We start from the raw sequence: 24,985 nt of genomic DNA, 5'->3' as shown, positions 1-24,985 counted from the left end.
CCGAGGCACCTCTGTTTATGCCATTCACCATGGACGCGCACAATGAAGCCGTTCATCCGCGAAAGAGGCGTCGGAGAAGGCGTCTTGACCGCCCTCCTATTTCGGCGCGCCTGCTGCTTGACGACCGCATGAAGGGTGAAGTTGGGATACTCTCCGAGGATTTGTTCAATGACCTATTTCCTGCTGCCAAAGATAAGAATACCGGTATGCGGTCCAAGATGCCGGCAATAGACGTAGGGCTGACGTATGCAGGAGTAAATGGAGAAACAGATCGCGTTCAACATGTCGCAATCACGCCGTGGCTTCCGAGCACCCTCGTAGCCTCACAAAGTCCGTCCTGGACTATCTTGCCCGTACGGCCCGCTGAAAAGGCTGAAAATGGTGCCGTACGCCCACACTCATCCCTTCATATCCCAGCTTCGTCGCTCGCGCTGCAATCCTTCTCCCACGTCCTCCAGAATGCCGCCCCGAACAGAATGCAGAGGCGGGATGCGCCTATCGAGGTGCGGATATACGATGTTATCCCAGTTGGGCTGGACACAGTTTACGTGAATCTGGATACGGAAGCGCTGAGAAAGCTGGATGAGGTGCATGCCAAGTTTGGCGGGGGCTTCGTCGCTCAAATGAATGGTGCATCGCGAGGTCCGAAGAGCCGCCAACTCGAAGCCAACGGGACTCAAGGGAAAGCAGTCAATCTCGCTGCACAAGAGGAGGTTTGGCGGAAAGCCGTGCGTGAGGCTCTACAGTTACCGACTGTCCTGCACACGGGCGATTTGCTTCCTCTCAAGTTGCCCGCCCATCCCATCACACACGTCCCGCCCCCGCCAGCCAAGGTCAGCGCCTGTGAGCCTGTATCACAAGGCTTAATCCTGCCGAGCACGCGAATCGTCATATTGCAGTCGCACCGCAGCAGCTCCAGACATCACCCTGTCCTTCCTGTCAAGCAAACCTCAGCCACCAACGGTTTCGGCGACGACGACGAAGCCGATGACACATCCAACGATACCTTCTATTCCGCTGCAGAGGACCGAGCCGATTCGCGGAATGATTCCCCCCCAGCCGACAAGTCGGCCGACAACTTCGAGTCTGAGCTTTCTGAGAGCGATGCTGGAGGTTTGTCTGACGAGGATGACGATATCATCTCGCTGAACGCACCGATGCTCCCGCCTCAGTCATCAGGTGCGCTTTCAGCATACACGTCCGCAACACCACGACCGGGTCAATTCAAGACGAATGGCATCGCAACCCCCGGGTCCGTCTATTCGAGCTTCACGGCAACGACTGCTCGCGGGCCCACTAGCAAGAGCAAAGTCTTCAAAGCTCAAGGGCTACTACAAAGTATCCCTGATGATCTCGTTCACCCGAAGCCAGGAACCGAAGATGATGAGGAAGCCCGCGTCTTTGTCGACATAAACACACTAGTCAAGGTCGGTTGCTTCTCTGGCGATTGGGTCAGACTTGAGGGTACTGAGGCACCTTCCTCGCATCCCCTTTGGGGATTGGGAGCTTTTGGTGGAGCGGATGAGGAAGACAACACAAATTGGCGTCCTGTCCGCGTCTTTGGTCTACCGGAGAACATGTCAAAGAAGGCTGTCCGCTACCCAGTTCAGAAGACTGCAGATCTTGATCGAAGAAGCAGTTTCTCCGGTTTCTCCCAGCCAACCTCGTCGTTGAATGCCTACCTATCCCCGATTCTTCTCGCAAACCTGGGCAGCCCGTCTCACCTCCGCATCACCCCTCTAGCTCCCAGCCCCTCTTCGCATCTGCCTAGAAACTTGATACAAAAGCCTCGAATAACTGGGTCTTCGTTGCCTCCTTCCGCAAAAGAAGTCACCCTTTTAAAGGTGTCAACACCTCTGTCATCGGACCGTCTCCTCCAACCTAGTCTCTTCGCAGCTTTGAAAGACCACTTTGAACAGAAGCGGCGAATCGTGAAGAGTGGCGATCTCATAGGGGTCTCGATTGACGAGTCTCTTGGTCGAGCAGTGTTCCAAACCAGCGCCGAGGATGATGCTGGCAGTGAGGAGTTGCTGACCAGAGCCAAAACAAAACCGAACGAAGAAAGCACCAGTGTTAGCAGCCGCAACCCAAAGGTTGTATCCTGGTTCAGGATCGGTAACGTCTCTAGCGCCCCTCATACGTCTCATGATGGCGAGGAGGCGGACATCTGGGGCGGTGCTGTGACAGTGGACGCTGCCAGCACAAAGATGGAAATGAACGGGAGCGAGCAAGGCAAAACCCCGGCCCCTATCAGCAATGCCTGGCAGTACTATCTAGGCGCCAAGCGAACGCCCGTCTCAAGCTCGCAAAAGACGATGGCTTTGGACGAGCTACCCAAGCCTTACATTTCACCACTGCGTAGACGGCTACGGGAGCTTATGTCTGTAGCTACGAGTCCTCGCGCCATTCATCTAGGCCTGCCTCCCATTGCGGTTCTAATAACTTCAACGCAACGTGGTATCGGCAAGGCTACTCTTGCTACAAAAGCCTGCGAGGATCTCGGCTTACACACCTTTTCCATCGATGCCTTTGACATCATAACCGAAGGTGGAGCTGGAGGTGGCGATGTAAAAACCGAAGGTTTCCTGAAGGCAAGGGCAGAGCGAGCTTTCTCATGCGGTGCTGAGTATACAGCGTTGCTTGTAAAGCATGTTGATGCTCTGAATGCCGATCGCATGAACACTGCGCTGAAGGAAATTTTGGCCGACTCTCGTGTCTTGATTGCAACAACAACAGAAATCGACAAGGTACCAGAAGGCATTCGGGGACTCTTCACACACGAGATCGAAATGACAGCTCCTGATGAGGGCGAAAGAGAGGGCATCCTAAGAAGCATAATCGATGACGCCGGTATTCGACTATCTCCCGAAGCTGACTTGGGCAATGTCGCTGTCAAGACTGCAGCTCTAGTGGCAGGCGACCTGGTGGATGTTGTTGATCGAGCTTTTGTTGCCAAGCGAAATCGTCTCGAAGAACTCGCCGCGTCTGCTACCAAGTCCCATTCTTCGGGTGACACCATCACAACGCGTGACATCGAGCTAGCAGGTGGTCCCTTTAGTAACAGCCTTACAAAGGCTGATCTAGATGGTGCGGTGGATGCCGCACGCAAGAACTTCGCCGACGCTATTGGCGCTCCCAAGATCCCCAATGTGGGTTGGAAAGATGTCGGTGGTCTCACCCATGTCAAGGATGCAGTCATGGAAACGATTCAGCTTCCATTGTCGCGTCCTGAGCTGTTTGCCAAGGGTATGAAGAAGCGCAGTGGTATCTTGTTTTACGGACCTCCAGGAACGGGAAAGACGCTTCTTGCAAAGGCTATTGCCACAGAGTTCTCGCTCAACTTCTTTAGTGTCAAAGGTCCCGAGTTGCTCAACATGTACATTGGTGAGTCGGAAGCCAATGTACGACGCGTGTTTCAAAGAGCCCGCGACGCTCGCCCTTGTGTTGTCTTCTTCGACGAACTTGACTCTGTCGCGCCTAAGCGTGGAAATCAAGGTGACAGTGGTGGTGTCATGGATCGAATTGTCAGTCAATTGTTAGCCGAGCTTGACGGTATGAGCGATGGAGGAGAAGGTGTCTTCGTCATCGGAGCAACCAACAGACCTGATCTCCTCGATCAAGCACTTCTGCGTCCTGGTCGCTTCGATAAGATGCTGTACCTGGGTGTTTCTGATACCCATGAGAAGCAGCAGACCATCCTCGAAGCATTGACAAGAAAGTATGTATTACCAATTATCTTCCTATGTCTCCAGTTGCTAACTTGCTTCGCAGATTCACACTCCACCCCTCCCTTTCCCTCCAACGCGTCTCCCAAGGCCTCCCGTTCACCTACACTGGTGCTGACATGTACGCCCTCTGCTCCGACGCCATGCTCAAAGCCATCACACGCAGCGCGCGCATCGTCGACGAAAAGGTCAAAGAGTACAACAGTACACACTCACCCAACATCTCAATCGCATATTTCTTCGATCATCTGGCTACCGAAGAAGACACAGCAGTCATGGTTACCGAAGAAGACTTCATGGAAGCTCACAAGGAACTCGTACCCAGTGTTAGCGCCGATGAACTGCGACACTACGACAGAGTCAGAAAACAGTTTGAAGGCGCGGGCAAGAAGGGGGATGAAAAGAAAACGGATGCGGCGCCGGCTTCTAGCTATAAAGGTAAAGGAAAGGCTAGGGCGATTGAGCCGGACGAGGATATGGTTATTCGCACAGAGCATCTTGAACTCAACGGAGACGGAAACGGGAATGGACATATCGGTGGTAGCGGGAAGGGTAAAGGAAGAGCGACTAGTGCAGCCCATGCCAGCAAAAGTAGTGTTGATATTGCGGAGGGTGGGTTTGGCGATGCGACTCAGGATGACGACTTATATTCTTGATTTCGGGTAGATGATAAGCGTGTGGATTCATGTGCTATCTACTGTAGTATAATATCATGCTCTTGCACAAAGAGAGAGAGAGACAATACTGTTTCTTGCTCTGTTTTGTTTGATGATTGAGAGCCCTGCAGGTGCGGGTTGCTGGTAGATGATGCGCTGGAGGACGGGGTGACTATATTAAGCTAGACCTATTCGGTGTTAGTAAAGCTTGTACCCAAGCATATAACCCACTGCTACCTCGCCCACCCTTTCTTCCTCCTCATCTACCTTTTTATTTTCCCAAAACTTTCCATATTCCAAACCCTCGAAAAGCGTATGTGCCGAGAGAAGAGGGTTATACTAAAACCGAAGACGTAGTGATCGATGTTTGTTTCCGAGCTTTCTTCTTAACCTATAACTACTACAGACAACTGATGTCTTTGTCAGATGTGTTGTTCTACCTACTTCTATAACTAAAAAACTACCATGGCCTATACGTTATTCTGCGCCTTTTTTGAAAAGAAACAGGATGTGAAATGGCTGCGTTCTGAAAAATCTTCTGGGTCATTTACTACATTTAAGAAAATGACGAAGCACAGCGAGATGTTCGGCTTGAAGCACCTCTACTAAACACAGTTGGAAGAAGATACTGTTCTAAAAAAAACCTTCCGACTGTTCGGATGGGGGAGGAGACCTCGTGCGCGGAGCCATATATCCGCCCATAATTTCCTGTGAAACTAGAAACGACCAAAAAAGGCGGAATGGCTGTGCCGTAGAAGATGTCGCGCTAAGGATATAAAACGACCACTTCCTGCTTCTTTCCACCTCTCTTACCAAGTTACTCTTAAAAAACTACCAGTCTACATAAAACTTTGAGCAAACTAGCCATGTTTGTTTTTGTCAATCCCTTCAAAGAAGAGCCATGACTTGTCTTGGGTTAGGGGTAATAAAGTTCTACCTTCCTACCTCTTTCTCCTATTCTTCTACTCTCTACTTTCCAAACAGTTCGAGAAATGGAATAGAAACAAGTATTACGATAGCATATTTCCTGTTCATTCTGATAGAGGATTCTGGCATGGTGTTCTGCCTTTCTTAAAAGCGATCTCCCCAGGATTTATGCCTGTTTCCTCTGAGTTGTCTGGAGCTGGTGGTGGAGTATAAAACTTCTGCTTTCTCCTTCTCATTTTCTCCTCTCTTAAATTCGACCATTGCACATATTATACATGGTGTGTTAAAAACTCGGATTAATATGAGTATCTTGTTCCTCGCTATTCCTAAAACACTCTCAGCTTTGCTACATGGTTTTCTGCCTTTCGAAAATGAACGCGCTAAAAACAAATGGCTGTTTTCTGTTGGTCTCTTGGTGGCGATGGGGTATAAAACCTTTGCTTTCTCCTTCTTACTTCTTACTTTTTTACTTTTTTACTTTTCTAAAAATTACACGCTGAGAGTGGTGTCAAAATCTCAGAAAAACGGGGAGCAAGTCTTTTCTCGGCCGATTCTAGTCGAAAATTCAAGATTGAACTGGTCTATGGTCTTCTGTAACGGGGTGAGGAGAGGAGGAGGACTGCGTTGTATTGTTTAGCTATGGAGGAACTGCAGCTATATAGGTGTGTGTGATGATAAAGTGTGGTAGCGATAGCCGTACCCAACTCTCACTCAAGTGGATCTTGGCAAGGCCCAAACCGTTACATCTTCTGCTATTCTTCAAACGTGTTCCGAGCTTTCGCATGTCTGTTTCCTCTGGGGCTTTTGGCAGCTGAGGGTATAAACACCGGTCTCTTCTTCTTACTTCTCTACTTCTTTAAATCAGGCACTGTAGATAGTGTGGTGAAAGACAAGACGAATACTTCACATCGTTCCTCGACCGTTTCAAAAATAAGGGTCTTCCTGAAGATGTGGCTGTTTGCTCCGAGCCTGTGTATAGGCTCCGGTATCAAAAACTTTCCGCTTTTCTTCTTTCCCTCTCTGGGTATTGTGGATTAAAACAGATTTACTATCACCGTATGGTTCTATCTTGGTTAAAAGAGCTGATGCTACCTACAAATGTGTTCTTCTGTTGCTGAAAATCACCACCAGTCAATACTCATACCCTGCTTTTCCAGCCTTACTCTCGCATATAAAAGTCTTTGGCAACTCTCTACCATCTTTCTTTCTTACCCTACATACGACTCCATCTCATTACTCTTCTGCATAAAAGTAGGCAGCATGTCCTCGATCTCGATGTTCTTTGAAACAAACCTTAACCACGTATATTTTCTCGTTGCTGTGGAAATAAAACGGACGCAAAAATCTGCTAATTTGTGTGGAGAGAAGAGTGTCGTGTAAAAATTGATGGCAGCGGACAGCGTATATATTTCCGAAACGGATGAAGTGGGGGATGCATGTGCGCTGCATATCGCGAGTCGGCCACCTATATAAACCCTCTGCTCCTCTTTTCTATCTGTCATCTTTCTCCTCAAACTTCTAGAAACCCGGAAAAAAATCCAAAGAAGGACTTACACAATGCATGTGTTTTTCCTAAAACCAACTACAAAGATGATAATGTCCTGTGGTCTCTTCGCCTTCCTTTTGAATAAAAATGGTTCCCGGCTGCTTATCGTGTGGTGTGCAAAAGCCGTTGAGCCCACATACAAACCTAAAAACTACCTGATAGAGTGTTTATGTTCTAAAATTGTGAGAAGAATGATTAATGTCGCTTTCTGTTTGCTGGGATTGGCGGTATAAATTTTGTGAGTGGAGACCTCTACCTCTTCCGTAGGAGACATTGAGCTTAAGTTTAAAACCAAAGTACCCATGTGAGGTTTCCACGTTGGAAAACATTAGTTTCTAGAGAGGCATACTGTTGTTCTACTGGTCTCTATCTGGGGTATGAAGTCTACTCTCTGTTGTCTTGATACTTCCTGTCTTCTACACGGAGCTAGTCGGCTTTTTAGATCCGCCCTCTGCATTGGAATATGGAGAAGTGTAGTGATGATTTGAAATTTACTAGAAGTTCATGATATACTTTCTATGTGTTCGGAGCCAGGGGCCGTGTCGAATGATAAAACTTGTAGCACACGACTAACTACTTTATGCATACCCATGTGAAAGAAAAGCAAAGAGTGGCGCCTTCCCCATCTCCGTTCCACAAGCTCCACTACCATGTGTACAAGCTTCCGCCCTACCCGTCCTTGCATCAGCCACCGAGCGCCCCACTGTCCCCAGTCAGCCTGCCTCACTCTAACCCCTCCATCATGCCACCCTTCACCGGTAAGTCCCAGTCCGCTCTATCCGGCATCCGTCAGCGTGGGGTCCATCCGACGCACCAAAAAGCCTGCCTTATGCACAAGGTGTGACCCTAAAAAGCGCCATAGCCTCACAAACCTGTACGCCGACTATTTTGAGCGTGGGGGTTCTGCGTATCATAGGTAGGAAACAACGTCCTGCATTACATTCACCGATTGCCGTTTCCGGATGGTACCTAGATAGGGTGACTGCACCACTATCAGCGATGCTTGCATATGATCAGCTCACCCAGTGAGCTCTTATGAGGATGAAGGACCTTGCTGTACCCTTATCGCTGTGTCTTTGCGCCAATCACTTTCTGAGGGCAGTGAGGGCGCCACACTAAAGCCCCTATTGGCTCTCTTGGGTATGTGCAGCTTCGAAAGTATCAGCCGCACGTTACTTTCGTAGCTTGTCTTCTTTTTTTCAACACACCGCCTAAATCTCCCATCAACGACAACAGGTGTGGCGAAGATACACTTGTAGCCTTGCTATGAGTCTCAGCCTCCCCGTCACTAATGCCTGCCAAGATAAACATCTCTTATCAGCAGCACCACCACCATCATCCCTTCCGTTAATGCAGAGGACACAAACAAGTTCCAACATAGGTGGTAGTGAAACGCGGCTGCATATCAATCCCGACACCTGGGGCACGTAGAACCCCCCACATGAGGCACGCGGGTATGCTAGGCTGCGGGCGCCGGGAAGGCCGCCCGCATATGTAGGTATGCTGCGTGACGGTACTCGGGTTTCGGAACGCATCGTTGTACGGGAAGGCTCGTGCATTTTGAGGATTGGTTTGAGTGGCTATGAGTGGCTATGAGTATGTATGGTACTCACCCACTGCATATTTTGGGTACAATGGAACCAATCAGGTGGTATGGGTAAAGGTGGCGAGGTAACCACAGGACATGTCAGCAATGCTCAAGTAAAGCATTTTAGTGCAGAAACGGTGTCATGTGTCATCTCTCGAGCAAGAATGTCGGCGCAGGGAAAGGTGCATTGTTGATCAAGTATTCATTTCATCGACGATGCGAAGCTTGGTTGTACATACTGATATCGCTAAAAGACAAGATATCCGCCCATTGACATGTCTACGTCAGGAAAATAAAGCCGTGATCCTACACGGACTTCAAACTTTGGTTTTTAGATGTTGGAAGCGACTGCTTTTCCAAAGATCCGGCATGACTGTTGAAGAGAAAGAGAAAAAAATGAGACTATGAAATGAAATAACTCCATCCAAATAATGCCAAAGGACTTCAACGCCGACGGCAATGCGAAGCTACATTTGGAGCCAAAGAAATAAAAACGTGGCGTGGCGAACTTTTACGCGATTTTGTTCGTCAAATCCGGAAGTGAGGTGGTCTCACTCTGTTCAACAAATGAGTGGGTTCAAAGAGAGTTCTCAACCTTGACAAGCTCGTCAAATGCATCTCGCCATCGTTGAGTCTCTTCCTTGGAAGGCCTGGGAAGAGGCTTGCGGGCATAACCTCCGTAGCCGAAGTGAGCCATGAGGGCTGCTTTCGTGCCGATGATACCGCCCTGAATGGCGGCCCAGTCGCCCCTGGCTACTACAGCCTGGAGCTTGCGGGCCTCAGCAAGCTTACCGGCCTCGAACAGCTCAATGAGCTTGACGCAGGCCTTGGGTGCGATGTTGGCCATGCCGCCGATGATGCCAGATCCACCGCCAATAAGTGTTTGTAGAGTGAAATCAACAGATCCACCCATACACATGAAGCCGGATCCGGGTTCAGAGACAGTGGCTGCTCGGGTCGCTGCTGCAATGCGGTTGAGCTTTCCAGTGTTTCCGCAGGTCAGCTTGCAGCCGACGATGTTGGGATGTTGAGCCAACTCGATGATGACGTCGGAGTTGAGGTCCATGCCTGAAACAGCACCAGGGTAGTTGTAGATAAGAATAGGAATTGGCGAGGCAGTGGCTACGTCGCGGAAGAATTCTTTGACCGTGTCTTTCGAGAACAGGCCCTGGTAATACGCAGGAGGAAGCACCAAAGCATAGTCTCCGCCAGCGGAGGCTGCCTCTGCGCAGAGTTCAATGCACTCTCGTGTTGATTGGGCGCCACAGCCGACAATGATAGGCATATCGCCGAACCCTGCGTCATCAAGAGCCTTGCGAGTGGTGCTGGTAACAAGGTTGCGTTCCTTGTGCGAGAGATGAACGGCCTCGCCATTGGATCCTTGAGTAGTGATACCAGCAACGCCAGCCTTTGCTAGACGAACGGCATGGCTGGCTGTTGTCTCGACGTCTACATTATCTGATGACGGCTCGAAGAAGGCAACAGTAGGAACGTAGATGCCAGGAATCAAGGATCGGTGGAGACCCACGTCAGTGGACTCAATTGAGCTGTTGTCGAAGTCTGTATACCGGGTCATTGTGTAGGCGGGTTGGACAGCGTGGTGAAAGGCAGACTCAGGAGTGTAGCTGCCTGCAGGAGAAGGTGCGTCGTGATGGGGTGACATGATGAGAAGCGGTTTGGCAAGGTTTTATACTAAGAACAGGCAAACTTTGACAAAGAATAAGCGGAACGCTGCAACGACGAACGGAACGAATACGTCAATGGATAGTGGATGTTTGGTAACGGTTCCGAGGATAGTACAGTACTTAAATATTTCAAACACCGGACATGCCCTGCCACACTCAAGACTGCAGTGATGGGCGTGGGGGTGCAGCTGACGGCCTCGTCAGAGGAGCTAGCGGCTGGCAAAGCAAGGTGGGTGAAGGGCGCACCCGTGAGGGATACAGTGGACGGGCATTTTGGAAGACACCCAAAGGGGCGGTGACAGCCGCAGCCGGTTCAAGGCACTGCAATGCACACACAGCCGATTGCCAGGCACAACTGTTTGCGCTTAGCTGGCTGACGTGGGTGTGGCCAATGGCGGGGACCATGGTGCTGATTGACGCGGCACTTACTTTTTCGCTCATGTTGCAGCGCGCGAACAGGGGGTGAGAGGCTGTGAACATCGGATCTTGGCCGGAGGTGAAGTGCGTGTGCGCGAGCTGCGAGGGGGAGGGGGCCCACGCCCGGTGACGATCCTTTGGAAGAGCTGGGAACAAAGTGATAGGTCAATGGCTCGCCACAGCTGGCATCACGCGAAGCTGAAGGATTGGCCGACTGAAAAGAGCGTTGGTGGATACCGTTCGGGGCATGTTAGTGTGGGGGTGGGGAATCGTGCCAGTCCGACGTGAATGGATGCGCCCAGCCGGTCTTCACTCATCATCTGATTTCCCTCACCATGCCCGGCATATCCGCTGTACCCATCGTGGTCCCAGTCGCGCCCACGGTCGAGGCTCGGCGCCCACTTAGGACGTGCAGCAGGGGAATGCAAAGGGTAACAGAAACAAACCATCTCCAACTTCCATGCAAGACGTGGCACTCACCGAGCTGGAGAGGATCGTCACCCGACCATGCAACATCAGCGCGACCGCAGTCATCAATCTTCCACCACCAGGGCGACTGGAATGTGCCAAAATAGCGAAATGGCCAACTTTATCAGACCGACGCAGACCGAGCCTGCTGGGATGACGACGCCGATCGGTTGTGGTGTTTGGCCCCCACGCCCATTACTCTGGCCATAGCCCACTACGCTGAGCCTCTCCAACATCTTTCACCACAAACTACGACTATACGAGTCATCCGATGGGCCCGGCCTATCTCGCTTGTCCTGACCGCCCATTTCTGGCAAGTCTTTGACCGTCGTACATATGCCGAGAACAAAGACGCAGTACCACACAAAAGCCCTCTATCCATACACCACGTCTACTGTGCATGTAAGTATCGTGGCAATGTGCCGACCGTTCGGCACTTACGGGATACTTAAGCTCCACGAACTGGGTTAAAGATTGCTTTTCTCAAACCTTGGACGTGTCAGACTCGAACACAATCATGGCTGGGACATGTTGTCCGATGTACCTGATTCTCGGTGCATCTCGGTGTCGCTCCCCCCACGCGATGCCGTGTTCGTTCGCTTCCGGTGAACAACGCCCCCCCCCCCCAGTCGTGCGAGCAAGTCTTCATCATCTTGCGGTCAAAGTCTTTCATCCGTCTTCAATTGAGACATGTTCGATCCTTGCATTCTTGTCGGGCCTCACAGGCCGCTTGCTCCAACACCCGAGGTCCGCGACTATGGCGGCACGGGGTTGGAAAGGCTGGCTTGCCCTTATGCAAGCCACATGCACTCCTTACTTCGCCATATACTACTGAGTGCATCTGAAAATGCAAAAGTCTAGTATTCATTACAAGTGCACAGCCTCGTCGCGGAGCGAGAACCGAGCCTGCACATGTGTGGTGGGCCTGCCATGCAGCCATCAGATACGACGCTATTACCCCACAATTCGGCGATCCAGGACACTCATTCCCCGCCTTCTTACCACGTTCGAACTCTGACCGCACACTTTTGAGCTGTCACCGAATTCGACCTCTCCCGTCTGCATGGTGCCCCAGTTTCTTGCCATCGGTCTCGTCGCCGCGTCTTGCCATCTCATGCATTGCGGCCCTGGCATCTGCACGTCATACTAGGGACAGCCGTGTCAGATGCTGCCCAAGGCCAGTGAAGTCCGAGCATAGCATTCTCCACTGCCCTGTGACAACTCTATTGCGGCGTGTTCCTGCACAGACTAGGGTGTGTTGATGGACGAGACTTGACCGTATTCCGTGGCCACGGTGCTTATCTTGCTCCCCATCGGGCCTGGAAGAGACCTAGAAATAGTAAGATTGTTCGAAAAGATGCTCCGCAACATCGGGTACATTTACTGTTAACAATTCTAGTCGAACACGTAGCAATGACTCCCGCACCGGAAATAACACCAATGCCGATGAGGGGTCATCTCACATGAAGCGGGGCACAGCACACCTGCATTCCACTGGATCCAGACCGTTGTCGCTTCCTAGACCGATTAGGTGAGAACAGACGTGTTCTGATCAAAGGGACATTCTATCCGCAGCACATGATCGTTCGAAAATGTCCGCAGCCGTCGTCATCATGACATATGCCACAATATACTCGCCACCAAGTGTTGCATATGCGCAAACCTTCTTAATATTCGGACTCTTACATACATCAGTGCAGTGGAGAAGTGGCCAGCGGACATGTCCGAGGTCCTGCCATTTGGACCGTTAATTTCCGCTCTAGTCTCAACTAAATAACGGGTACGCTTACCGTGAGATTCGCTATAACTATAGTTCGTAGATCTATTGTCGTCCGTGGGGGGTTATTACTAGCCATGAACCTACAGAACGAGATGGCTACCGTTCAACGGCGACGCTTGGGGGCAGAGCTTGTTTGCCACCGGGTGTAGTATGCGTGGCCCTGCTTTGGTCCCAAGAGCCTCAACCGATCTGATCGAGTCGATCGGGTGGGATTTTTTGTCAGGCCGCACGCATACCTGCCAGAAATAGCTGCCAGCGTGGGATGCCAAGTTATTCAACATCCGACGACAATCTCAGCGTGCTGACTTCCAAACTTTTTTGCCTCCTCAACAGGCCATGGCGGGAATTTGTCGGGGCTGAACGGTGGATGCGGTGAGTCTTTCCCTACATCCCACGCTCGACGGCAATTGAAAATGCATGGGGGTGTTTACAGTATCCCCGCTGGACACTGGTACCCACAGAGCATCAAAATGAAAGGTTTGAAGTTCGAGTTAACTTACAAGACTCTCAGTCATTGGCTATAGACAATACCTGCTTCTTGTGCGCGATCTGCCATGGGTGTCCAGAGCCGCATGCAGGTCTACGGGATCATCACTTTAAACATCGCCGAGATATGTCCTTGAGAGCAAAGCAAGAGTTGGGCATCGGAAAATTCACGACAGGAGGCCAGAAGGTATCAGTTATCTCGGTTCATATTTTGAGACCCCAAAGGCATACGATGGTGTGCATTCGAACAAATGAGCAGTGCGTAAAAGAGCTACTTTCCGCAACTGCCGCGAGTTTGACAGATCATCGGTGATGTTACTGCAATCCGAATTAGCACTCCATTCCAGATTTCATAAAATGACTCTGTGGCTTACATGCGGGAAAGAGCTCGGCACCTGACGCATAAACCTCGGCATGGTGCTGTACCCTGATTATATCTGGACCGCGGCATCGACCTATATTCAAGCAGGGAAAGAGTTGAGAGGGGGGGCGCAGATGTTGGAGGCGTCTCGTACGACGTTGCGTAAGCAGCTTCGCGTTTGCGGCGCATAAGTGCGGACTTTGACAGGGTACGGAGGGGCGCATCGCAGTAGCTCAACATGTTGTTCATTCTCATTTGGTCAATAATGGCATTGTGCATCCGCGGCCACGGAGACTGCTTTCACGAAAGCCGAACTCTCCTATTTACTGGAAGAGCTCGATACGGTGATTATAACGCTCAGTGCAACCATACAGTTCATTACACACTCACCAAAACATGGATAATCTCTTGTCCTACTGTTCCTGGTCAGACTGGACTCTTTGCACCTCCGCAGTATGTCAGCAAGACCGATCTGCAGCCTCAACAATGTACGTTTGTCAATCTCCATTTACAAACTCAATATTGGTAACTTTGCCAAGATACACCGGACAAGATTGCGCATCCTTCTCACCCGAACTCATCTACATAGACTAGGAGCTATGTGATTCCTTGCCACCATTCCTATCATTACTCATCCATTCATTCGTACGTATTCGCCAATCGGACCGAGACCCACTAGAAGTTCCACCAATCCTCCAACCATCAATGCGCTTACTCCGGCTGGCCTGGCCAGCCGATCAGTATTCGCAAGTCGCTTGCTAGCAGCGCTGTGCTCGAGAACGCTATCCTAGATCAAGGTTACGCAAATCGTGGGGTAGCACACCCTCCAAATCGCGCATCTTGTTCTTGGTGCTTGCTCGCGGACGCTTTTTTGTTCTGTCATATGTCTATACTGGGGGGTCTGGTTCATGATCATCTTGCATGGCTTATCCATTCTTCAGTCTCACACCGATTTTTCGAATTTTTATCCAGGATTGTGAAAGTCGGTATGCGTTTTGGTCAACTATGCATTTTTCTTTCTGGCAGCAATATCACATACGCAACATATCCATCACCTCTCAGTCATTTCACATTACATTCATCACAATGCTATGTCTATTTTCTGGAAACTACCTAGCAACTAGATCTTTCCTTACCCCGCATTGCGCGACTTCCCTCTCGTGACGAGTTCCTCTAAGCGTCGTCATGACAACACGCAAGCATGCGTCATGAACGTCAACGACATCTTGGGTGTAAGATGTCGATCGTAACATCCAGAATATCTTGGTATCTCCTTCTCTCGTCTTACGGTCGCGGACTCTCCTCGTATCTTTTGATCTATGGAAAGGGCGCTACCGCGTGGTTATCCTTCCCTTTTCAGCCACGCGCACACAGACCTTTCCCGCTTCCCCGAAGCGCCGCACTGGCGCAGTCATATAACTCCGAACCGGTGACAACGTATCTTGACAACAGTAATCACACTGCATACATGGCTGTGCAAGGAAGCAGTATAAATGATAAGTATTATTGGAACAAGGTCTCCTCTGGTGGTATGACTACCATAGGGAACCGAGTAGAGGTATGTTAGGTCACCACGTATTGGATTGAACTACACTAAGAGCTGTTGTTCTGTCTTCTTATTATCATGATGATCTGGGGATTTACATGACAGATCATCATTCCGCGTCGGTCCTTCTGCTCGGGCTTACTTCCACGAGCCTCATCCCCGCCGACCTGGACTGAACCTTACATCTTCTCAACAAGTATGTAGAATACGAGATTCACCACGTCATTATGAGCTAAGTGAAACAGCAGAAGGAAGGTTAGACGGTGGAACTATAGAGAATCACGGGTTACTGATAACAGGCTTTCGGTGCTGTAAGTAAAAACGACGTAGGTATTATCCTTGTACCAAAACTCAGTATACTCACGCTCGGCCTTCAATCACCCATCGGGAAAACTCCGGGTACAGAACTTCAGAACGATATCCACAATCAACACGTCTTGCTCGAACAAACTCCACACAAGCACCATGTATGACTCTGACTCTCATAATACAATAAATCCAACAGCCCCCACTGAGCCAAGCAAATCAACTACCACATGGATACCTACAAAGGCAATTATGACGTCCATCTCGCTGAAACTTCCGCATCGCAATTTCAATATTCATCATCCCCACATCACACCACCATATGTAGGTACAGTGTCATGTAGTGCACGAGCTAGCCTTGTCTTCACTGAGTACATTAGCCCAACCAGATCAAGCCCTTTGAATCGACCCAAAGGCGGGGAGCGCGGCTACAGTATGTACTGTATAATGTATCCAGGAACACATCACGTGTCGTCAACTTTTCTAGTCACTTTAATCAAAAGAAACGATACGATCCTCTACGATAACCTACACATATCATGTGATTACACCTCACACTGGTACACTGTAAAGTACCTATACAACAGCACAGCCACTCCCACCTCCGACATCTTACCCAACCCGACCCGATACATCCGCACCACACCCTCCTCCACAAAACAACGTTACAGTCCCAATTCCAGACCCAGCCCTAAACCATGTAAGCTCAAAAAACACCCTGCTGCGTCGCAGCTGCCCCCTCCCCAAAAAAGCTTGATTCCAGGACGCGCAAGTCCTTGGTTTTGCAATGACGCAATGGCTGAGCGCGATGGGCGGGTTGTGGCGTGGGGTTAGCACCGAGGTGAGGCCGCCGTTGTGTGTGTGTGTGTGTGTGTGTGTGTGTGTGTGTGGATTGCAAGCGATTAATTTTTTTCTTTCCGGTGTGGTGGGGAGGGGAGAGCAGTGGAGCGCAGGGTTTTGCTGGTCTCGGTTCGGTTCGGTTTGGGCAGGGTCGGTTGAACTGCGGTTGGGGAGGGTGTGGAGGGTTTGTATGAGTTTTTGTTTCTTAGTGTGTTTGTGCTAGGTTTGGGTGATGGGTGATGGGTGATGGCGTGTAATGGGTGTGATGGTTACTGTGGTGGTGCGTGAACATGTGTGGTCGGAGGTTGGAAGTACTTTTTCTGTTTTCTCTTACACATGACCAATAACTGTTTTTTTATCTTCCGAATGACCAAGCTTCTTTTTTTCGGTGCCTGCAACGGCGGAGGTTTTCGATACGAACATGTGGGATGTAAGTGGTTGCAAGGTTAAGATGAGACAAAAAGATCATAGTTCATTTCCACAACATCACGTGTATGTACTGCTACGCTCCTCACAAACCACCTTCAATCATCATCAGAAGCATCTTCGACTGTCGCCCTAGGAACGTCATACTTAGGCGGCCATCCAAACGGTGACCTCCTTCTACCTTGCTTCTTCGGCGTCGGCGTCCCAGTCCCAGAATCGACTCGGGGCCGAGACCGCACAAGTGCAGACGCAGGTGAGGGTGGCGTCACAACGAGGTTGTCAAGCTGGCGCGATAATTCGTCCTCAGCGTCGGGTGTGGCATCCCTTCTTTCCTGCTCATCTTGTCGCGAGTTTTGTGTGCGGGACCGACTGGGGGTCATGCTGGATCGGAGGCTAGTAGTAGCTGGCTTTGTGGTTGTCCGAATGGTGGGACGCATTGCTAAGATAAGATGTCAGAAAGGGTAGCAGGAGTAGCGTTTCCTTGATGTCTTACCAATGTGCTCGAACAAGACTTGTTTGCCTGATTCCAAGACACTGAGCTTATGTTTCAGAGTAGCACGTTCATGGCGTATGTCTTCAGACTCAGAGGCAATGGCGGATAACTTGTCGTCGTCCATGCCTGCAGTCAGAGTCGGAGAGAATATTGCAGAGAGATCCTTGATCAAACAATTCTCGATTCCAAGGGTGGCAATGTTGCTGATGAAGACTGATAATGCGCTCTATGGGATAGTTAGTATGTATGTAATTGTTTTCCAAGTGGCAGGTATACTGGCCTTGTAGTAAGTTTGCATGAGATCAAGAATCTCAGAGTTCGCATAGTTGTCGATAGACTCCGTCAAGAGATGTTCGGCAGACTGCCTATAGTTCTGGGCATCATCGCCAGCGCCAAAGACAAACGGCACCGAGGCACTTGCTGGACCACCAGCCTGGACTTTCGTCTTGCTAGCGTAACGGGCAGCTCGTAGTTCTTCGACTTGGTATACAAAGCTTGGATCGTACGTGACAGGATCCTGCTCGGTATAAGGCACTAGAAGCTCTTCCAATTTGGCTTCGACGCTACGCCAGCGCCTGTCTAGCTCTGGGCGGACCTGCTTGAGCATCAGCATGCTGCATGTGTACGGATCCATTAGTGATCCCAGCGCTTCCTCAACGTAGGCAGTCACGGCCTTGAATACACGTTGAAGATGGTGCTTGGCATGTTTACACCAATGCTGGGACTGTTGCTTAAATAAATCCCCAATGACCAGCGGGTTTACGAGCGAAGGTAGCCCTGAAGGTCGACTTTGCCTGACAAGCTCGCCAATATGTGAGTTGAGATCTTCGCGACTGATGACTTCTGGTTTGTCGAACTCATTGTTGTATTCCAGAAAAGCTTGCGAGTAATTGTCAGAAGGTACGGGAGCTGAAGAGCCGTGTGTAGATCCGATGTTCCAGGTATGGCCCTTGACGTACATCGTCTGAGCAAATGCCATATTCAGATTTTGCACTTCTGTACGCAGTCTTGTTGTCGCTGGTTCGTCTAGTGATGATAGCGCAAAGAAAGGATTGCTATAGATACCCCTGAGCGCATCATTTGTAAGCGTTTGGAATCTCTGCGCATGGCCCATCAAATAGCTGCGCTGTTGTTCTGCCGTGTCGCGAACCGGACCCAACGCTTTCAGACCGACCTCAGTGGTCTGTATCGAGCTTTGGACGGCTGTAATGAGCTCTGGCAATTCCCTTCCAATGTGTTCTAAGAGAACTTGGGATAGCTTCACTCGGAGAGCTGCAATACCAACGTCTTGTGATGGGAAAGACGCCCAAACGCCATTGCTGAAGAAGATGCGCTCGGCCTCGTCGCGTTCTGCGGGTGTTTGGTCTTTTGTTGCGTAGCTTCGGTTGCGCACAGCATGCCACCGATGCTTCAGTGGAAGCTTTTGATTCTTCACAAGCCTCATCATCTCTTTCTCGTTATCGCCTCCCCGCTCAACTTTGTCTGGCTTCGTAACGATGCCAAGCGTACGTGCGCCAGTCGAATCAAAGTCTTTGAGATATCTGAAGACCTTTTGGTTCTCTGGATCGTTGTCTGCAACTACCACTGCAAGTATGATGGACTTGTCATCGCGCATATAGCTTGTCACCAACTCGGCAACTCTCTCCGCACCACTGCCACCACCAAGCTCCGTCTCGAACAGTCCAGGCAAATCTACAATAGTCAAAGAGGGAAGCTCGGGGCCAGAGTAGCGAACGCGTAGGACATCTTCGAAAATGGATACACGGCTTGACCTGGCGCCGCGTTCCATCTGTTCCTTTGCCTGTTCCGTCACAGACTCGAACAGGAAGCTTTCGCGGGACGGAAAAGTACGCTTGAATTTCGCCAACTCGCGTCGCTCAGTGGGCGATCTCGATTTGCCAGGTGTGATGGTGCATGAGATCTCAATATCCGGTTCTCTTCTAAGCACCACTTCGGTTGCAAACGTAGTACACATGCCCTCCTTGGTAGGGAACCGAAGATGAGTGAGTCCCTCAAGGAGTGAGCTCTTACCGGAAGACTGGTCTCCACAGACGATCAGCTGAGGCAAGCTGATTCCATGGTGCCCTAGCCCTTGGTGGCGGAGCTCGTCAATTTTGTCGAGTAGTTCGACTTGCTGTGGCGTTTGGAGCTGCTCAAGCGTGCTCGTTCCTTGCTGCGCCATAGTTTCGGTCTTCGAAGCGGCCTCAGAGAATACTGGTGATGTTGGTGATGATGGCTGCATGACAGGATAGGTAAGAGTAAGATTTCAGTAACCAGAACCAGCCTGGTAAAGTGGCGTCGAATGTATGTTTTTGTAAAAGTTGACAGTCGGAAAGATAGAGAGTGAGAGTTGTACTATTTCTGCACATGCGATAGAGGCGTTTTATATCAAGAGATGTATTCGAAGAGTCTTACCTGAAGTTATCACCTTCTTGAAGAAGATCATGCCGTGAGACCGCTTCCGTCCCAGATGCTGCACGTATGTGATAACCTACAGAGCGCGAACATCTTCATTCGACTCCACGATTGTTATGTTCCAATCGAACTCTACATAAACTCTGCATACACAGCCCCAAACACCGGATGGTTGAATGCTGGCGAGACGCCACGGTCTCATTACGGGCAAGCTTCAAGCTCCTTCAACGACTCTGGCCAATTCCGTTGTAAAGTCCACCGGTGATATAACTAAACATGGCTTTTGTCAGTATGCATATCGTTATTGCATGGCCGGCCTCCTGCGACCCCAAACGTTCAGTGTGATGGAAACGAGAAACGAGAAACATAAAGGATGGAGTACGCAGCGGGGCTGATACACGCCAGCCAGCCCTACCAACCAAGAAAATCCTCCGGGGCTCATTGAGCCATGATTGGTGAGGTGCAGGGAGAAAAAGTATGCATTGAAACAAGAGGCGTCAACCTGAGTGCGGCACGGCAACCACGGCGCCTCCCATCATCGCAGCAGTGGCAGCATTCCCGGCGCTAGCAAGAATAGAAAAGAAACCGAACAAGTATCTCCTGTGCCGTGCGAGCCGGACTGGATTTTGGGAATGTTGCGTGTGCATGTTGGAGGAAGGCCCCTTTCCTGCCCCGCGCATGGTGGTTGGGATATCGTGCTGATTGGGGCTAGTGCGCATTCGTCATAGCTCTTCACATCAAGTATACTGGCAGGCGCGACGTGACAACAGAACTCGGGGAGCACATCGTTACAGAGCACAGATGCTTCTTTCCACGTGACAATGGAGCGGTTTGCTATAACGTCGGCTACTCTCTACATGCACGCATGTACTGAATTACCCTGTCAATTATCATTCCTGAGCCGCATCCCAATTTGGTTAACTACCAATCTGGTAACTTCCACTCAAGGCAGTTTCTTCCGCGAGTCGTGAGTAGGCGAGGAAGGCATTATGGGAATAGGAAAGAAGCTGACCATTTGGTTTTCGTACCAAGAGACTGATGCGAGAGAGCCGTCAAACTGCAGTAAGGAGATTTGTATATGTGTTTTGTAAAGAAGTACTGAAATCGGGAGAAGGAATGGAATTGTGGCTGAAACATGATTAAGGGGGGGAATTCGAATTTGCGGAGGTTCTGGTGTAGTTTACAAGTCAGTAGTGGTTGTAATGTTCTGAGTAGTCCTTGCGACAGACACTTGACTTTTGACAAATCAAAGCTGGTTGTGTTAGCCAAGTCAAGTCTGAAGTTCAACATGATCAACAAGGAAGATATGTAACGGGAACAAGTTCGCGTCTTGCAATGTTTGCATTCTACCCACTGTAGAGCTAGCCTGGTATACACATACACCCAGCAATCTACAGCAAATGCTGATTCTGATTGAAACCCATCCATATGCACAAAAGCGTTACCCTAGTACAATAAGGAGAAGTCAGGCATCCCGCTGACGAGACGCGACAGCCTATCCCACCACAAGCCAGTACACCAGTACCGAAATTAGATTTACGTACATGAGGACCTCAGTCCGCAACAGAAAGAAAGGAAATTGCCCTCGGGCAAACTGTGGTATAAACAAAGGAAACAAAACAACATATAGAAACGAACAGGAAAAAAAGGAAAGATGTGAGTGGTGTGCCGATATATCGACGAGTTCGATCCAAGCGCAAAAAACAATCAAAGCGCAAAAGTAGGTGCCAGGCCGTGCACCAGGCAGGTATCGTGAATGTAGCGAACTAAACGTAAGGAAATGAACGGAAGGAAATCAGAGTTTTGGACCAAGCCGAAGGGGAAATGGGCCGGGAAAGATGCTCCAGGGTATATGCAAGATCAGCCTTCCCGTCGCTAAGCCCGGACGCCGTCGCCAAACGCATAAGGAAAAAAAGTCGTGGACACATATACAAGGAGGTAGGTGATCAAGCAGAGCTCTTCTTGCGACCGAAGATGGTACGGGTCCTGCTCTTGTCGCGAGGCTTCTTCTCAGAATGGTCCTTGGTTGCCGAACGGCCAGAGCGGACTGAGCGAGCATCAGAGGTGGTGGAGTCGTCGTCCATGTATTTGTCTTTGTAGATCCAGCTGTTGCCGACCATGCTGACACCCTTGGCCTCGGCTGCACGGTAGAACTTGGCAGCCTTCTTCATATTCTTTTTGCAACCAACTCCCTCAGCATAGCAGTAGCCAGCTTCAACGAGAGCATCAGCATCGCCCCAGTTACCGGCAATTTCGTAGCAGCGAAGCGCAAGGGACTTGTCGGTAGGAGCGCCCCATCCGTTTCCATAGCACTTGCCCAGCTCATAGATGGCCACGGCATACTGGGCACGGTGCTTCTTCTTCTTCGTGAGGTCGGTCAGTTGCCCTTGCTTGTCTTGGTCTTCGTCATCGGCAACCTCAAGCTGGCCAGAGTCGACGGCGCGTCGCAGCCACTGTAATGCCTCGGCCTTGTTCTCACGCATACCCCAGCCATGTCGGCAAGCTAGACCGTACCAGAACATGGCCTCCGGAAGGCCAGCTCGGGCTGCGAGACGAAGGTGGTAGGTAGACTTGAGGAGTTCGCCGGCCTCATGAAGCTCAAGACCCATGTCGCAGTGTTGTTGGGCAGTGACTTCAGCAGTAGACCCGGCAGTCCGTGCGCGGATAGTACTATTGCTAGAAGTGAGGGAGGGCGCTCCATGGTCTGTACTTGGTCGTTGTAGTCGTGCTTGATCAAACGAACGGGGTGGTGATTCTGGCGAAGGCGGACGCGTCTGGGCCTTACCGGGCTGGTTTTCCTGGTCCCACTTGATTTCCCTCTTGAAGAAATCTTCAACGCCAACAGATCGTCGGTCGACGGGCCTGCCTCGAGGAAGATTGAACTTTGTGTATGTGTAGGAGGGAGCCGGGTTGCTGTTGAAGTCGCCTGATCTGCGGAAGTCCTCGCTCGCCATGCTGACTGGCGTGTGGATAGTATCGTTGGCATAATGGTTAGTAGGGCTATCGCCCGAGTCCTGTCGTCGGAGTGGACTGTCAAAGGAAGGCCTCATGTTGACACTTTCCTGCGATGGTTGGCGCGATGGCCCACCGTTCGACCTTGCGTCCAATGATGGGCGAGCGCTCTGTCGGCTCATGGGTCGTGAGAAGTTGTAGGACGGGCGCGGGAGGATGGAACCGTTTTGAGAGTAGTCGGATGCGGCCGACGGCGATCGTGCCATTGCAGATGCTCCAGGGTGGGCAAAGGGAGAGTGCGCCCTGGATACGCTAGAGCTAGGAGACAAGTTACGGTTCTGGTGGATCGAGTCATACGACCCGCTGAGCGACATGTCCTCGACATCACCATAACTGTCTCCGGTGACAGACCTCATGCTCGGCGACAGTCGTGGAGAGCGATTGGAGTGTATGGAGCTGGATGATCTCGGGGGGAGGAGGTTAGAGCGTGGCTGCGAGCGATGCTGCGACTCGACTGATGGCTTCCTCTGTGGACTGAGGAACATGTGCGAAGTGGGTTGCGGCACGTGGGGACTGATGGGCGTGGCTTCACGGAGACCAAAGTGAGGCTCGACTGAATCGGGCGAGTGCGACCTGGGTATGTCGAAATAGCCCTGGGGTGGGGTGGCAGGGCTTGCTTCCACAATGGTAGCCATTGGACTCTGGAGAGGGCCGAGGGCGAATTGCGGCTCGGGCTCCTCGTTGCCAAACTGCGGGTAGCACGACTTGTGCCTCTCATGAGCATCCTGGCGGGGAGACGGCTGTGGTTGAGGTGACCTGACGGGGCCGGCCTCTTCATTGGGAGAGTTGACAGTCGAGCTGGACATGGATGAAAAGTAGCCGGAGCGATTGCCGAACTCATTCTGGATGGTGAGTGGCGCCAGTCGACTGAGGCGACGACCGGCCTTGTCCTGCTGCTCGAAGCGCTTTGCGAGAAGTCGTCCCTGGAGGGCGAGAGCGTCCAGAGGAGAGAGTGCGGGAGGTGCTTCGCCGGTGCGCGGACTGGGCAGGTCGGACATGAGGGACAGGTTGCTCATGCTGGCGTTGGGATTGCTGCCGAGAGTCGAGTTGGGGAATTGGGGAGGTTCGAACGAGTGGGAGCGCAGATCGAGACCGCCTGGTCGTTGTGGTTTGTTGGCCATGGTGAAGGTGAAGGGCTGACGGCAGTGATGGTCGTCTTCAGCAAGGATGGCTCATGGAAGCGGCGGCGGCGGACGGGATATGACGCCGGGCTGTCATGCGCGCAAGCGGCAGACGGGAAACGGCAATCGGACAAGTGCGAATGCGAAGGACTCTTACAGAATGCGCGATGCGGAAGAGTGGCTGTGTCAGGTTTGGGGCAAGGCGCGAATGGCTGTGTTGGCGTGTTGGTCGTGTGCGTTGGGGCATGGAAAGGCAACAAGTCGGCGATGGGCGATGGCGATGGCGATTATTGGGGGGTGCAGCGCGAAGGAGCGGATACGACAGCAAGCGTCGAGTGAGGGGACTGACTGGCACAGCACTGAGGCAGCAATTCACTTGGGGCCTCGCGATGTTCTATGGCGACTCTAGCTTGACCGCAGGCAATAATAGCCAAACTTAGACCTCCTGAAACCATGTGGAACCTGCTGCGTGTCTAGCATTCTCCCTGTTGTCCCTGCTGTCCCTGCCCACCCAATCGGGCGCGCTACCAGGCCTTGGTGCCCTGCATCGACGACGTTGTGGCCACTGCGCCGTCGGTCTAACACGACGCACACCAGTCTCCACCATGATGCACCACCAGTGCAGCAGCACATCAATTGGCCGCCTGTCATACTTGTCATATGTACACGAGCCTCATGCTTCCCGCCATGATTACATCTTCTGCACATATGGCCTTTTGTTTTTCACCATGGCCGCGCCATGTTTCCCCTTCACACCATCACCACCAAACATGCCCCATCTCCGGCCTGACAGCTGCCTCGTTTCACTAATGACTTTCATGGATCCCTATTCGCCCTCGGCTCCGGTTCCCCTTTGGGCGGCGCCCGTCAATAGAGTGGCACATGCCCGCCGTCACTTCATTTGCTGCCGGCACATTGTGGAGCAGAACATGTTCCAGAACGCTGCTCATTAAAATGCTGCCCATTCTGCGAACCACTGTTCTTGTAACGCTTCTTGTCAAAGAGGTGAGATGACTCCCATAATCCTGTCCAACTATACCTCGACGACTGACTGGACTGCCGTCAACCCGCGAGCCTGGGCTTCCAATCTAACAATGCAGGGGAAACTAGCTGAAGTATATCCCCAAGGGGCAAAAGCCCTCGTACCTGCAGCCGTCGAATGACGACCACACCAGCGTCCAACGGCG

General features: G+C 51.2%; 4 protein-coding genes across 4 annotated transcripts; 1 reads left to right on the top strand and 3 right to left on the bottom strand.

Annotated features, from left to right (window-relative positions):
- Positions 1 to 29: 29 nt before the first annotated feature.
- Positions 30 to 4,381, top strand: PtrM4_138350 (SpoVK, ATPase AAA+ class; the record flags this gene model as incomplete). The annotated part of the gene is made up of 3 exons (XM_066109375.1): positions 30 to 204; positions 253 to 3,718; positions 3,772 to 4,381. 3 exons carry the CDS (start codon positions 30 to 32, stop codon positions 4,379 to 4,381), a joined length of 4,251 nt encoding a protein of 1,416 aa, XP_065960297.1.
- A 4,638-nt stretch (positions 4,382 to 9,019) lies between these two features.
- Positions 9,020 to 10,105, bottom strand: PtrM4_138340 (DapA, Dihydrodipicolinate synthase-N-acetylneuraminate lyase; the record flags this gene model as incomplete). The annotated part of the gene is made up of 1 exon (XM_001938114.2): positions 9,020 to 10,105. One exon carries the CDS (start codon positions 10,103 to 10,105, stop codon positions 9,020 to 9,022), a length of 1,086 nt encoding a protein of 361 aa, XP_001938149.1.
- A 6,750-nt stretch (positions 10,106 to 16,855) lies between these two features.
- On the bottom strand, positions 16,856 to 19,492 carry PtrM4_138330 (Dynamin family protein; the record flags this gene model as incomplete). Its single annotated transcript, XM_001938115.1, has 3 exons — positions 16,856 to 17,196; positions 17,251 to 17,463; positions 17,527 to 19,492. 3 exons carry the CDS (start codon positions 19,490 to 19,492, stop codon positions 16,856 to 16,858), a joined length of 2,520 nt encoding a protein of 839 aa, XP_001938150.1.
- Positions 19,493 to 21,611: 2,119 nt separating this feature from the next.
- On the bottom strand, positions 21,612 to 23,798 carry PtrM4_138320 (TPR repeat, SEL1 subfamily; the record flags this gene model as incomplete). The annotated part of the gene is made up of 1 exon (XM_001938116.2): positions 21,612 to 23,798. The coding sequence occupies one exon, from the start codon at positions 23,796 to 23,798 to the stop codon at positions 21,612 to 21,614; it is 2,187 nt and encodes a 728-aa protein (XP_001938151.2).
- Positions 23,799 to 24,985: the final 1,187 nt, after the last annotated feature.

Source organism: Pyrenophora tritici-repentis, chromosome 8 (genome assembly GCF_003171515.1).
Source record: "Pyrenophora tritici-repentis strain M4 chromosome 8, whole genome shotgun sequence".
Taxonomy (NCBI): domain Eukaryota; kingdom Fungi; phylum Ascomycota; class Dothideomycetes; order Pleosporales; family Pleosporaceae; genus Pyrenophora; species Pyrenophora tritici-repentis.
Note: the sequence above shows the minus strand (reverse complement) of the source record. Positions and strands in the feature narration are given on the sequence as shown.